The 14,232-nt window shown below is 53.1% G+C and overlaps 4 protein-coding genes across 4 annotated transcripts; 1 reads left to right on the top strand and 3 right to left on the bottom strand.

The window, feature by feature from the left end:
* Window positions 1-539: 539 nt before the first annotated feature.
* Window positions 540-1,369, bottom strand: CH63R_14075 (Golgi apparatus membrane protein TVP18; the record flags this gene model as incomplete). Its single annotated transcript, XM_018309049.1, has 4 exons — window positions 540-840; window positions 908-1,003; window positions 1,189-1,204; window positions 1,333-1,369. 4 exons carry the CDS (start codon window positions 1,367-1,369, stop codon window positions 540-542), a joined length of 450 nt encoding a protein of 149 aa, XP_018151367.1.
* Window positions 1,370-4,125: 2,756 nt separating this feature from the next.
* CH63R_14074 (UbiD family decarboxylase) lies at window positions 4,126-5,667 on the top strand (the record flags this gene model as incomplete). Its single annotated transcript, XM_018309048.1, has 3 exons — window positions 4,126-4,379; window positions 4,461-5,177; window positions 5,241-5,667. The coding sequence occupies 3 exons, from the start codon at window positions 4,126-4,128 to the stop codon at window positions 5,665-5,667; spliced, it is 1,398 nt and encodes a 465-aa protein (XP_018151366.1).
* A 483-nt stretch (window positions 5,668-6,150) lies between these two features.
* CH63R_14073 (uncharacterized protein) lies at window positions 6,151-8,174 on the bottom strand (the record flags this gene model as incomplete). Its single annotated transcript, XM_018309047.1, has 5 exons — window positions 6,151-6,385; window positions 6,518-7,041; window positions 7,121-7,448; window positions 7,706-7,857; window positions 8,070-8,174. 5 exons carry the CDS (start codon window positions 8,172-8,174, stop codon window positions 6,151-6,153), a joined length of 1,344 nt encoding a protein of 447 aa, XP_018151365.1.
* A 4,265-nt stretch (window positions 8,175-12,439) lies between these two features.
* On the bottom strand, window positions 12,440-13,885 carry CH63R_14072 (Acetyl-CoA acetyltransferase; the record flags this gene model as incomplete). Its single annotated transcript, XM_018309046.1, has 4 exons — window positions 12,440-13,238; window positions 13,307-13,668; window positions 13,729-13,808; window positions 13,879-13,885. 4 exons carry the CDS (start codon window positions 13,883-13,885, stop codon window positions 12,440-12,442), a joined length of 1,248 nt encoding a protein of 415 aa, XP_018151364.1.
* Between the last annotated feature and the right edge of the window lie 347 nt (window positions 13,886-14,232).

Raw genomic sequence — 14,232 nt, 5'->3', positions numbered from 1 at the left:
GCTATATACCAAGAACACGTGCATCCCCAGCTTGGGTTAATTCGAATCCTCTCGTCAGTACGGCCACTCACGAGCATAGAACACGCTATACACCATGAGCCGGCGCAGCCAGAAGGGAATGCTCCAAAACAGTAAATTCAGTGCAATGAAGAAAGCTATCATAACATCCGGAGCTTCTAGGAACCAAAGCGCAACCGAAGTCGTACACACGAAGCCTAAGCTTGTTCCGGGACGCCGAGTTCCTTTCCGAATATGCCGGCCGTTGCATATCAAAAAACAAAGTCCACGTCTGTCTCTGCGACCACTCCGCGCCATTGCGCGTCACACGCAGTCATGACCGCCATGGACCTTCAATTCTCACGATTGTATACACTCATTCCCCTCGTCCATCATCCCCGTTTTCTGCGTGCTTCCAGGCACTGGATATCATTGACGTTTGCCCATGCTGGTTCAGCTGTCGTTGCGGTTGCGGCCGCGGCCGCGGGCGATGCTTCGGTCTGCGCCTCTTGACCGCGACCGTCTTGCTGTTTGCGTTTCTCCTAGACAATCATCTGAGCGACACCCTGGCCGCCCAGGGTCTTGCTGCCGACGAAGGCCTGACCCTTGATGCCGGCGAGGAGGTAGCAGATGGCGGCCAGAGAGAGGAAGACGCCGGCGGCGATCAAGCTGCTGGTGACGATGATAGTGCTAAGGAATTGGATGACGGCCATGCCGGCGTAGGCGCCAGCGCGCATGTAGTTGGTGGAGATCTTGCGGATGAAGCCATCGAAGGTGGACGAGGTAGGGCAGATTCGGAGCAGTAGGGGGATCTCAATGAAGAGAATCACCAGCGCGGAGGCACTACGAGGACCCGGCCCACATTAGATGGCGTTCCGAGTGAGGATGCAGCAGGCCAGGATGAACTTACAGGGCGAGGGCGCAGAAGATGATGAGAAGGGGATGAATGGTGAAGATGTTGGAGATGCCCAGTGCTAAGCACAGGATCATGGACAGAACGCCCAGCCTGCATTGATTCTCGAGTCAGCTATTGTCTGTCCGGTAGCGTCAATGTCCCACACGATCGTCATCCTGAACGCAACCGCAGAACATTGTGGAATGCTTGCAACGACGGTCGTCCATGGCTCCAGGAAATCGAGGAGGGGTTCATCGTTCGAGATGCGCAAGTAAAAAGACGGCGGGAGCTCTTACCATTGGCCGTAAATGCCTATGTTGACAGGTTAGCGACGGCATCAATACGGGGAGACCAGGCCCAGGCCAGTATGCCGGAGGGACAATCCGGCGCAAGCAACGATGGGCGAGCGGGAGGGGTGCAGGGAGTCGAGAAGCACCTACTGAAGTTTCTAGTCGCGAACTCCTCCTTGAGCGTCATGTTGGCGGTATGTGTGGTGTTTTTGTTGTGGTAGGAAACTTTTCTTGGTGTTGGCGTACGTGGACTTTCCGAGCTATTGTGGAGATGGGCCGAGATCAAGCTCACGGAGATGGGATCGACACGGAGGGAGAGATAGAGAAGTCGGGGCTTCGTGTGCGGTGTCGGGGCGAGGGCTGCGACTTGACGATGTTGCGATGCGTCAGTTGTTTGTTGACGGTTCGATTGCGATGTTGCGTGGATTAAAGCTTCGGTGTCGCGGGTGGATGAGGTGGAATTGGTGGAATGGAGTGGCCGGGTTTGTTGTCAGCTCCCGGGGAAAGAAAGAGGTCTACGAATTCGGGGCGCAGGGCCAAGTGCGTCGTACGTAGCCTCTTGTGCCGAGTTCGAGGCTTGGACGTTGGGGACAGTGGGCTTGGGGTGGCAGGTCCCCGTCGTCTGGACCAGTCAGATGGGCTCGCTCTGGCTAGGAGGGCCCACGTCGTCGTCGTCCACTGGCTGTCTGTCTCTTGGGGTGGGTTTTTTTTTTTTTTTGCCCGGCAGCCAAAGGATTTTGCTGTTTCTCGGGCGAGCTACAGGTACCTAGCAGTAGGAAGGTAGTACGTATACAGCTGAGGTAGGTGCTCAGGGCCTGGGACGGCTCAACTGAGTTTTCAAAGTAAAAACGAAAACAGATGAAATATCACAGGGTCGGATCTGGGCATATGTGCTGCTGTGATTGGTTGGTTGGTTCCCTTTGCTGTTCTCTTTTTCCCTTGAGGTGAGTGAAGAGGCGCCCCGTGGTTGTGAGATCTGCCACTCTACGAGCTCATTAAATGAAGATTCCTAGCTTATTGTAAACATCGTTCGTCGTCAAATGCCCTCTCTCTTTTGTCTATTCTCGTTTTCTTGAAGTCTATAAAGTGATCCAAATTATCCTCTTGCCCGAAAGGTCTTGTTTCCATCGTGGCCTTTCTGCTGGAGACCAAAACGGGCGGCCGTTCAGCCACAGGCTTTGACCCTGCGGTGGATCCAGGAAGGTAGGTTCTTTTGGAGGGGTGAGGTGTAAGAGGTTTATGAAACAACGTCCTGACACTTTCCGGGCCCGGGCCTCAGCTCAGGGAGAAGTGAGGATGCACTGTCGTCGGTCCTCTTCGGGCATGGCAGGTTGTCAGGTCCCCCTTCTTTTTTTTTCCCCTGCGCGATTGAAGTAGATGGCTGTGTAATTTGTCTCGATGAACAGTTGTTGGTTTGTTGTCAATGTTACTAAACTTAATGTGTTTTCAGTATGTGCCAACTTGAGTGCCAGAGGCGGGCGAGACGAGTTAGTAAGTAGCTGTTGGCTAGCTTGTGAACAACGTCTTCAAGTTGCGACTTGTTCAAAACTCGCCACATCCGATGCTTGCTTTAGAACCTTCCGGGCAGCTATCTTCCCACTCGCTACCAACCGACACGGCATCGATGGTAGACGCGTCCGGTGGGAAACGTGGCGGCGTGAGCAGACGTCAAAGCCTCTCTCTTCCCGGCCCACGGGCATTCATAGCTACCTAGGTACTGTGGATACACAGCCACGACATGCCCATTAATCGTTCGTTCATTCTTTGGGTGCCTGAAATTCCGTGCTTTTGTCACGCCTGTAGAAATGCCTGGGTCACCAAGCAATCATGTCTCTCTCCACCTCCAAATGTCTCCGTCAACAAAGCCATAGGCAGGCAAGGGCGTGAGAACCCAAGATATCTACGCTAGCACAAGCACCTTCATCTCCTAACCCACTGAATCTGTTTTGGGGGCCCTTGCAGGGGTGGCCGCGTTGGCGCCAAGTCCAGGGGAGGACGTCTGTCTTTTAGGTGAAGAGGGCAAAATCGTCTTCGTCCGAGTCTCAGTCCCAGATGGTCAAGAGCAGCCGGTTGGCCCTAGCCGTGATGAAGAGGGAAAAGCACGTTGCCAGTTGTTCGTCGTGTCTCTTACGACAGTTCATCACTGGTCGAGGACAGCACGCTCAGACAGCCCTCCCGTCTAATTCTTTTCGTGCGACATCATAATTTGGAGCCAAGCAGGCAGAAACCAGGCTATCAGGCGACCGCATTCTGTCTGCTGTCACAAGCACATCCGACAGGTCCCGGACTGTGTAGATGACCCAACCGGGTCTCGGCCCGCCGTTGGGGACGCACCCCTCCAACGCCTCCGAAATGCCGGGGCCCTCCGCGTCCCCGGATCCCCGGACTCCCGGCTGTGGAAGGTGGGCAGCCAAGCTCGCTTGTGCAGTCAACCGGCAAGTTTATTGTGAGTCTCCAGCCGTTGTCTTAGCCCGGGACATCCCTCTGCCAATGTTTTTCATCGCGAAAGACTCGTGAGAACCTTGCAACTTTAAGGATTCGTGGAAAGATGTGTGTAAGGCCGTGCTATGTGGAGATAAACGGGTGACAGTCAGCACCAAAGAACTAGAGATGCGACCATTGCGTCATAACGTGGCATTTGCACGTCGCGGGGCGTATGTTTTCACAAATCTTGGCGCGGATGAGCCGGTCGAGACTTGATCGTACGAACCAACAACCAGGTGGTTGAGATGTGTTTCTTTTTAGCCTTTCGAGTAATACTAACACGACGTTAGCCCCCGCCGTAAGCCTGAGTCAGTAGAGAAGGGGGAACCCCGCTCCGGATCAAATATCGCACACATCGAACCTCTCATCGCTTCTAGTCAGCCAAACATATTCACCATCTCTGCTCGATATCACTCTGATAACAATCCAAGGTTAGACAATTTTACTTCGCAGCAAGCCATGGTCTTGACGGTTCTCACCGACGACCAGATCAGGGCGATCCTGGCCGACCTGACAACCGACGAGTTTGAAGGCTTCAGAAGGATCATCTCAACAGCGCTCCACGAATACTCGACCAACACCCACAACATCGAGGATGGTACATATCACCAACCGGAGCGTATGTCGACCGAGAATCTCAAAACGGGCTCGACGACCTTGTACATGCCCTCGGTCGGGCCGCAGGGCATGGGATGCAAAGGCAAGCCTCACGCGTTCCTCTCACAATAGTACACTCCCTTCTCCCACACTAACACCTCCTCCCGCCTTGCAGTCGTGACCCTGAGTTCCAGCAGAGCGACCCAAGACGCCTCAAAGCCAACCATCCAGCCCACAGGTGCCGTGACCCTCCTCTCCCCCGAGGGACAGCCTGTCGGCTTCCTCCACGCAAAGACTCTGACAGCCTTCCGCACCGCCCTCACCTCGACCTGTCTCCTTGCACGTCGAGGGCAGGTCAAGACCGTCACCGTCTTTGGCGTCGGTCTCCAGGCCTATTGGCATGTCCGCCTGGCCCTGCTCATCCGCGGTTCAACCATCAAGCACGTCAACGTGATCAACCGCCGCTTCTCCGACCAGGCGCGCGGCTTCCTCCGACAGTTCTATGAGGTGCCCGCGCACATCAAGGAGCGCGAAGGCTGGGGCGAGGCCACGTTCAGCATCCTCACTCCCGGGTACGGAGAGTTCAAGCGGCTGCAGAGGGAGCAGATCCGCGACGCCGATGTGGTGTACTGCTGCACGCCGTCGACGGAGGACCTGTTCGAGGCCGAGGTACTGACGAACCACGAGGGCCGAAGGAAAGGGAGGCTTGTTGCGGCTATTGGGAGTTATACGCCGAGCATGAGGGAGTTACCCGAGGGGTTGCTGCTCCAGGCGACGAAGCATGAGAAGCCTCACTGGCATTTCCACAAGCATGCCCCCGAGGGCGGTGTGATTGTGGTGGATACATTGGACGGGGCGCTCAAGGAGGCCGGGGAGGTTATTGCGGCTGGCTTGCAGCCGACGCAGCTCGTTGAGTGAGTGTTCTTGGCCACGGTGATGTTTTGAGATTCAGTCAACAAGCTAACGAGGGCCTGCAGACTCGGCGAGCTCATTATGCTGCGCCGCATGCACGAGGAAGAGGAGGCTGTCGAGACCGAGACCGGCGGCGAGACGGCGAGCATCGCGCCGTCGGAGCTCGACAAGCTCGACTTCTCGGGTACGCCTTCCATCAAGTCGGCCTTCACGGGGTCCGACGGGGCGTCCGTGTCGGATTCGCGATCGTCCATCAGCAAGGACTCGACCACCGGTAGCCACAGCAGCAAGGGGCCGAGCATGCTGCGCCGGAGCTCGAGCCAGAGGTCTTCCGATAAGCACAAGAAGGAGGATGCCCTGGTCAAGTGGCTCCGGGACGGGACGGTGATTTACAAGAGCGTCGGTTTGGGGTTAATGGATTTGGCAGTCGGTATGCACATGGTCCAACTCGCGCGGGAGAAGGGAATCGGGACGCAGGTTGAAGGATTCTGAGGGGTACGAGGGGATTTCTTGGTCACTATTTAGAGGTACTGGTCGAATGATACCATATGACATGCTCCAGGTTTGCTGTAAGCGTCGTATGAGAGCCCTCTTCGCCACGACCCCAATTCTTCTTGCACTAGCATCACGTATTGATACACATGAGGGAGTAAGCACGAAATTGAGACTCTAGCCGTGTAGTAGGTATCTTAAATCAAGGAGAAAGGGTGTCAATTGCAGACGTTCTCCGTCTAAGAACCTTTTTTTTCCTCCTGTGAAGAGAAAGCAACATGAGTGCCGGGGGAACTCACGTCCAACATATCAGACCGGCCACGGAGTAGTGTTATGAGTGATATTGCAATGAAACTAAAAGGGTACTGAGTGTGGTAGTAAAATGTGTTCAAACTTGGTTCCTAAGTAAACCTTTAGTGTCAAATGGAATATTGTGCGGTTCGGAGCCGCTGTATGCTCCAAATGAGCGGGCTCGAAACCCAATTAGATTTTGAACGAAGGGACTACATCCTTCAACGACTCGTAGGCTTGTTGCAGCGCAAAGAGAGAATCATAGACATCCATAGCAGGATGGCCGAGAACCTCATCGAGGTGCACTTTGAAATAAGAGTCATCGGCAAAACTGACCCCATCGATTTCGTGAGTTGCTTGCCACCGAATAGCATCAAGCTTGGCAGCAAGATCGGCATTCACCTCCTTGATACCGTTAATGTCAGCGCTGGGTTCCAGTCCAAGGAGAGCGGCCACTTAGTCGACCACTCTCGTTTCGAAATCTTCCTCAGACATCGGAAGGTCACCGCCTAGATATTCCACGACTTCATAGAGCTCCTTAGACGTTTCCACGGCATACCCAAACTCCATATCGAATTCGTCCCTCGTAATATTGTCTGGGGCTTCGTAATCCTTCGCAACGAGACTGATGATGGGCTCCATTGAGTCGCTGAAATGAAGAAGGGGTTTCATGAAATGGAGTTGGGCAATTTGGAAAAGCTCGTCCACGTACTGTCTGTCGACAAATTCCACGGACCGCCTTTGTTCCTCTTGTTCGACGGGCTCCTCTGGTTCCACTGATTCCTCTTGCTCATCGGGTTCCTCGCCCTCGGAACTAAAACTGGTAACAGAGGCATTGGAACCGAATTGGCTATTTTCAAGGAGTGAGATAGTTGGGCCCCCTCTGACAAACTTCTGGTTTATGTTATCCCACTCAGGAAGCATACTGTTCTGATTGAAGTTGATTTCCGCCAGACTCTTGCCGTCATTTGCTGCGCTGGCGACTCGCTCAAAGTACTCGTTCTTCCAGAGACCCCATGGAATCGATGGAAAGTACCCGGCGGGGTTGAGAACGATGTTGTTCTGGGATGCGAGCCCGTCATCCTTGGGGGGGGGTCGGGGACGACATTGTCGACGAAGGCAATGGTTGGATAACGCGACTGGACGACATTGGCCGGCGCACACCAAATAGGCCATCGAGTTCCGACGACTCGGGCGGTTGGTAGGAGACAAGAACGTCGACCCAATAAAAGGGGTCCTTCATACTGCTGAAGACGGAGCTGTTCATGTTGCGCTCGGGTAACCACTGCTCGTGAAAGAGGTGGTGACAGAAAAGGGGTCCTACCCACTTCTCGCCCAACCTGGCATTGTTGCGGTAGGAAGGGAGTCCGATGGCATGGATATCATCGACAAGAAGGACATCCCATACAGTCGGTACGTTACGGGCTCTATGGCCGCGACCGGCGGGAATCGGGATGGGGGAGCCAGGAAATGTCTGCGGCAGAATAAACCTCTAGTCATCTTTCTGCAGGTTCATAATCCTGAACTCCGTGCGGATCGCGAGCTCGTCCACGAGCTTCGGGTCAAGCTGCAGGTCCTTGTGGAACGCAACATCGTTCTCGTGGAGGGAGCTGATGGCGCGAAACGGATGCCCATACAAGGCCAACGAGAACCAGCTATAGAGTCGAAGAAAATACGACCCGTATACCAAGAATACGATAAGGCTGACAGGCTTGGTCTTGGACCTCTTGCGGGTATTCGAGCTCACTTGACGAGCAGCTCAGGATAGAAGTCGACCTCGTCCATCAGCCGGCACCAGATGAGGGCGACGGCCAGAGCCACGTTGTCGAGTACCAGGTCGTGAGGCAGGGCCTCGAGGGCTTCGAGGATGGCCTGGCCAATTGTCTGGGTATTCGATGGCTTTCATCTTGAGCCAGAAGAAGTCCATTATCTGAAAAATTTTCGGCAACGTTCGCTCCAGCGCAGCGAAGGAAAGAGGGTGCAAACTGGTGTTTTGAATAGGCTCACAAGGGACCCCGAGATGGAGCTTATAATCGATGTCCTTGCGATATTCAAGGACCGCCTTCTCATTGATCTCCTGCTGTTTTGGCGACAGAGGTTTTCTTCTTGACCGACTTGGTACCAGAAAGGCTGTGGACTTCGTCCTTCTCCGGTCCGGCAGCCGATAGGTATCCCTGGCGGACGGACTTCGTAGAATAGTGATGGCGATCAAGCATGGGGAGTTTGTACCGGCAGCAGGCTCTGTTGTAAAGCTTCAACGACTCCCAAGTTCCCAGGGGTTGGACCATTATTTGGAATCGGGGTTATCTGAAATGTCGCTAGTAGGATCTGTGTAGATCTGGTCGTTGAAGACAGTGATCATTCGGACGACTTCGGATTGGGATCCGTTACCACCGGACTGGCCGGCCTGGGACGCTTCCCGAATATTGGACTGGCTTGGATGCAACAACAGAATTCAGGAGCCACAGTGGCAGTCGTCTGTTCTTTTTTTCTTCTTTAAATTCCCACCCCCAAGGGGGAGGGTTGAAGAAAAACGAGTCCGATGCTAGTTGAAATGAGGCTGGCGATTTGGGCGAAGGGGCTAACAAGGTGTCACAGGGAAAATCCCCCTATTTCTAGCTCTCTAAAATAGTCCTTACACGTGCCTATCTACGTGCCTATATGTATGTATAGGCCATATCTCACTCACTTAATATTTCCTAGAATTAAGCATCTTTCACTCCTTTTCTCCTATGCCTACAGTGTGCTCTGTCTCATCACATCTCGTGACACAAGGAGCCCCGGCGAGAGGCGGACGGGCGAGCGAGAGGGACTAAGGGAAGGGAGTGTATTGAACCTGAGAGAAAGGAAGAATAAGAGGAAGAGGCAGTGTCCCAAAAAGAAAGAAAAAAGAAAAGATGAAGATCCAGAGAGGAATAGCAGCAAGCTTGTTCATTGTCTGAGATGGAAAGGGTAGGGAACAATCCATCCAACCATGAGTGCTTTCTTCATAGCCCCTGGTCTGGTTCCTTCTTCTAAAGCAAAGCTGTTGGGGCATAGGCTGCTCAAGTATCCATATGCCACGCTGGAAAAGGGCAGGCTATAGTTGCAATCGAAGAACAAAAGAGCCGAGGGATAAACATGATGACGACCGGACACCAAGATTCAGTCAGATCCAATACAACGAGTTCCTATTAAACGAAGCTCGTGACAGACTCTCGGTCCCATCTCTTCTCATTACATTTCGGCGTTACGCCCCAGCTCCATTGTCGTGTTGAGAGCACCAGCTAGTTACAGGCGTTCTTCGTGTAAGGCTGATAAGATAGTGCAACGCACTGCAACAAAACATACGAAAGACAAGAATCCGACGAACGAGTAGTAGTAAGGGAAAGGAAACTGATAACTCGGTCTCATCGTTAATGACCCGATGCATTTGAAGTTTAAGTCTAAGTCATTTTGTGAAAACTTCGTTTCCAACTCCCCGTCAGCGCTTGTTTCACAAAGACTAGTCATAGGAACAACTCATTCTTGAACTGGCAAGCCCACTTGTTGATGATACCTGGACCCACTCCTGCAAACGTCAAAAACCGCAGTATTCAAGACATCGAGAGCTTATGGCATGTCAAGCTCAACGTGATTCGAAAGGAACATAGCAAACAATAGAATCAATCAACTAAAGCAAGACTCACCCCAGGCCTATGTCTTCATCGGCGTTGGGCCACATGTCTACATGGGATAGATGAGGGAGGGTCCTGTGGGGGTGCTGATCTGGAAAATGAGATTGTGACCCCTCTTGAGTGATTTTTTCTCCAAGAACACCATCCACCGAGCAAGGCACAGCCTTGGTATCTCCCCTTGGTGTAGTTGGTTCATCACGTTCGACTGTAATGGTTACATTGTCATCGAAAGGTCTCTAGTTCGATTCTGGAAGGGGAGAAATTTATTTTTTGGTGTTTTCAAGAGTTTGATGTGTTTTTAGAGCCAGCCGCCAAATAGACCATGTTTTTTAGTCCCTTCTCATTTATTTTTACTCAAAATGTGAGCTGCAAGACTCAATTGATGAGTTTCCCCTCATAGCTTTCAAATACGTGAGAATGCTGTGGATTTGTGACACATCTTGCTGGCGGTGATCATGACACATGACGCCAGTGAGATGTTGCATTACATAATTCCTGGGCAGTGCACTTGGCTTCAAACGGAAGCCGCCTCCCGTTAGCCAAACCAGAATCAACAACTATTACCTAATTCCAAACAGGAAGATTGTTGTCCAGGTGCACCTTTTGTTCCTTACACTTAGGGTTTTGCATTTGACAGTTAGAACAGAATCAAAAGAGCTGCCGGGGAATGCAGTACTTGGCAAACCTAGGTATGTAAGCTGTATCAACGCCAGCGCAGATAATGGCAACTAGATTTGCCTTAGAAGAACAACATGCAACCTAACACAGCCCTTGTGGCAGCCGTTGCAGTCCGATAGATAGGATGGGTTGCGCGATGGCTGGACCGTTAGGCGCAGCAGAGTCGATAGGATGCACAGTTGCTAGGCTACAAAGTCTAGTAAGGTCGCCGATCCAGACGTTTGAGTAGTGAAGAGAAGCAAACAGCATTAGCAAAAGTGCAGCTGCAATTAAGTACATCTCTTTCTAGTTCATCTTCCTTAGGGGAAGGTTCACTAGGAATAAGACTATCTACTCTGTCGGCACGTGTATCTAGTGTACCTATCTACACATGCAGGCAACTAGTGACTGCAGTACTTACAATAAGGCTTGGAATACAACCCTTAATCTAGACTATTAGAGTAGTACAGTATGTAGCTAACCTTTAGGGATTCAACCTACAACTAACTAGTGCTTAAAGAACGTTAATAGGACAGCCTCCTAAAGTCTTTAGACTTTCAAGGTAAGCGTTCTTGACAGCAGTGCTAGCAAGCTTGTAGATCTTAAGATTATATGCATGCACAGGTAGTCTAATGTAGCTACCTGTGCGCTACAAGGCCTATTAGACAGGATGTTACTGTCAACATCCTCCTGCTACGATTAGACACTGACAAAAATTGAGGGTGGACACAAATCCATGGCAGTAGAACAGTTGACTGCCTTAAAACAAGGAATTGATTTCGCCCGGACTTGAACCGGAGACCTTCAGTGTGTTAGACTGACGTGATAACCAACTACACCACGAAACCATTGAATGCTGATTGCTTGATGATGATCGGCTGAGTTTTGCAACTTAAGAAACAGAGCAGAGTCATCAAGCCATAGTCAAAATCATGAAAGTTGAACTTTCGACAAGGACAAACACTTTATACACTTATAGACATTTCGTTAGGCCTCTGTGTTGTTAAGTTGCTACACGTATATTTAGGCTGTGAATTAGTTGTCTATTCATTGCGGCGTCTGTACTGGAAGCATGGTCGTGATGCAATAACGCATCCCATTCTGTCCATCTCCTTCACATCACGTCCCTTACGTTCATTTGCAAGACCTATTTCTCCGTCTCGCAGCCTGAGACGCGCGCCTTCCACTTCATTACATTTGCCCTGTCTGTATTGTCCACGCCGTCCCCCACCGCGCAGAAAATTTGGAACGGAAGGCACTCGGTGCTTTCCCATCCAGCAGTGGAGCCCGAACGACCGCCCCACCTGTTCCGAAATCTCAACCAACAGGTATAAAAGGGCATCCTTCTCGCGCAGACTTTTGACATTTTCCTTCTTTTTTTTCCTTATGTCGACAATACTTCAGTACGTCTTACCCCATACTCTTATTCTCCACGGTCATGGTGGCCTGCAAGCAGAAACACCTCAACCTTATGAGCGAAACAGCGCGCTAACCAAGCATCCACAGGAGAATCATTTCTATAGTATTCGACCCTTTCTTGGTTCCCTAAAGGAGCCACAGATCCCACCCTGGTTGATGAGTTATATCCTCGACACCCTAGAGTGAAGAACTCTGGTTGCTCTCGCACCCCCCGCAAGGGAGGCGGCTGGGTCCTTGTGGGCCCTGCTGTATAGAGAGCGGTGATGATCTCGTCCCCGGCCGCGGTCTTGCCTTCGGGCGCGCAGCCGGGGTGGGTGTCGATGGACGTCTGACAGGCCTTCTTTTTTTCATTACGGGCTGGAGCGTAGTCTCTGGTCGTGAGGAAGAAGATTTTGCGCCTGAAGCGGTTAGGATGTGTAGGATGGCTGGTCGTCGACTGCTACAGTTTCTTAGTGTTGCAGTGACACCCAAGCCTTTGATGTATTGTACTCCCTCGACATGCAACTTCGACATATGCTCTTGCAGCTGTCCTGCATGTTCCTCACAAGGGCAGTCTCGACCCATGACGAACCAAGACATGTACGTAGGGACATGAGCCAGACATCAGCAGTCGTCATCTACGGGTGTATAGACTTCATATACCGTCGTATTTCATACGCCTAAATCCAAGAACCATTCTGTTGGTATACAACCAGGCCCGATGCTTTAACTAAAGTACAAGGTTTCATCATCTCACATCATTGTCCCGTTTACTCGGCAACCCACACGGCGCTCATGCCCATACCGGTGCCGATGCACATGGACGTGTTGCCAATCTTCTTGCCCGTCCGCTTGAGCTCGTACAGCAGCGTCGAGATCTGTCTCGCGCCGGTGCAGCCCAGAGGGTGGCCGAAGGCGATGGCGCCGCCCTTGGGGTTGACCTTCTCGAAGGGGATGCCAAGCTGCTCGGCGCTCCACAGGCACTGCGAGGCAAAGGCCTCGTTGATCTCGTAGATATCGACATCCTCGGTGGCGATGCCGGCCTTAGCGTTGGCGACGGGGATGGCCTTGGCCGGGCCCTGGCCCATGAGCAGGGGCGGCAGGCCGATGATGGCGGCGGACACGAACTTGCCCAGGATGGGCTGGCCGAGGCGCTCGGCGGTGGAGCGCTTCATGAAGAGCACGGCGGCGGCGCCGTCAGAGACCTGAGAAGCGTTGCCGGCGTGGATGCCTCCGTCCTTGGCAAAGGCCGGCTTGATCTTGCCGAGCGACTCGGCCGTGACGCCGGCGCGGATGCCATCATCCTTGTCAACGGTGATCTCGCGGGTCTCGCCCGACTTGGGGTCCTCGAACTTGACCTTGAGAGGGGCGATCTCCTGATCGAAGAGACCCTCCTGCTGGGCCTTGGCAGCCTTTGCGTACGATGAGGCGGCGAAGGCGTCCTGCTTGGTGCGGGGGATGCCGAGGTCGCGGGCCATGTTCTCAGAGAGGACGCCCATGGGGACCTTGCAGTTGGCAGCCTCGGGGAAGTTTTCGAGGGTTTCGGAGAATTCGGAGACGGCGCCGGGACTGAACAAGGACGAGTCAGTCAGGAAAAGTTCAGGTGTCAAGAAACAGAGGGAGTGTATTAGACATACCCGTATTGGGTGGACATGCTCTCGACGCCAGCGCCGATGCCAATGTCAATCATGCCCGTCTTGATCTGGTTGATGATGTCGACGGAGGCCTGAAGACCCGAGGAGCACTGGCGGTTGAGGGTGCGGACGGCAGTAGTCTGGGGGAAGCCAGCGACGAGAGCGGCGGCGCGCATCTCGGTGGCGCCACCTCCGGGAGCCAGGACAGTGCCGACGGCGATGTCCTCAACGAGGGCGGGGTCGATCTTGGAGCGTTCGAGGAGGGCCTTGAGGGCACCGGCCATCAGGTCGGCGGCCTGGGTGTCCTTGAAGCCGCCCTTGCCACCCTTGGTGAAGGGCGTGCGGAGGGCCGCAGTGACGACGACCTGAGGGGAGGACGGTTAGACCGAGGGAACACTGGAGAAGGGTGGACACGGGGAGCCTACATCGTCGGCATTCTTCTGGAGGATCTTGTCCTTGCCGCCAGCGGTAAACTGGCCGCCAAGTTGAGTCAATCTCTCGAGGGCTGTTTGGGTGGTAATCGAGTTAGCATGGAACAAGGCGGGCGTCTCGGTATATAAGATGCTGGCACTCACCACCCATTGTGACAGTTGTAAAAGCTTCAAATGCGGGTTGTGATGATGGCGGGTAGATCGGACAGAAGTAGGACAGACGGCAGTGGAGAGAAAGACGAAGGTGGATGGATGGGTGATGTATATCAACAGGAAAAGGGCACGAGAGACGTGGAACGGATAAGAATGTCTGGGTCGGATTTCAGACGGCACAATGAGCCTCGGATGTCGAAGAATGGGGGTACTACCGACAAAAAACAAAGACGAACCGCGATGCCACCTAGACCTTTGGGTTAGCTGGAGAAAAGCAGGCGGCGGCGACGGCGGCGGCGGCGCTGATGTCAGCTGGGGGGTCACTTGGGAGCACTCTCGACCGAG

The sequence above is a fragment of the Colletotrichum higginsianum genome, chromosome 10 (assembly GCF_001672515.1).
Source record: "Colletotrichum higginsianum IMI 349063 chromosome 10, whole genome shotgun sequence".
Classification (NCBI taxonomy): domain Eukaryota; kingdom Fungi; phylum Ascomycota; class Sordariomycetes; order Glomerellales; family Glomerellaceae; genus Colletotrichum; species Colletotrichum higginsianum.
The sequence above is the reverse complement of the archived record's forward strand: the minus strand, read 5'-3'. Positions and strand labels throughout refer to the sequence as shown.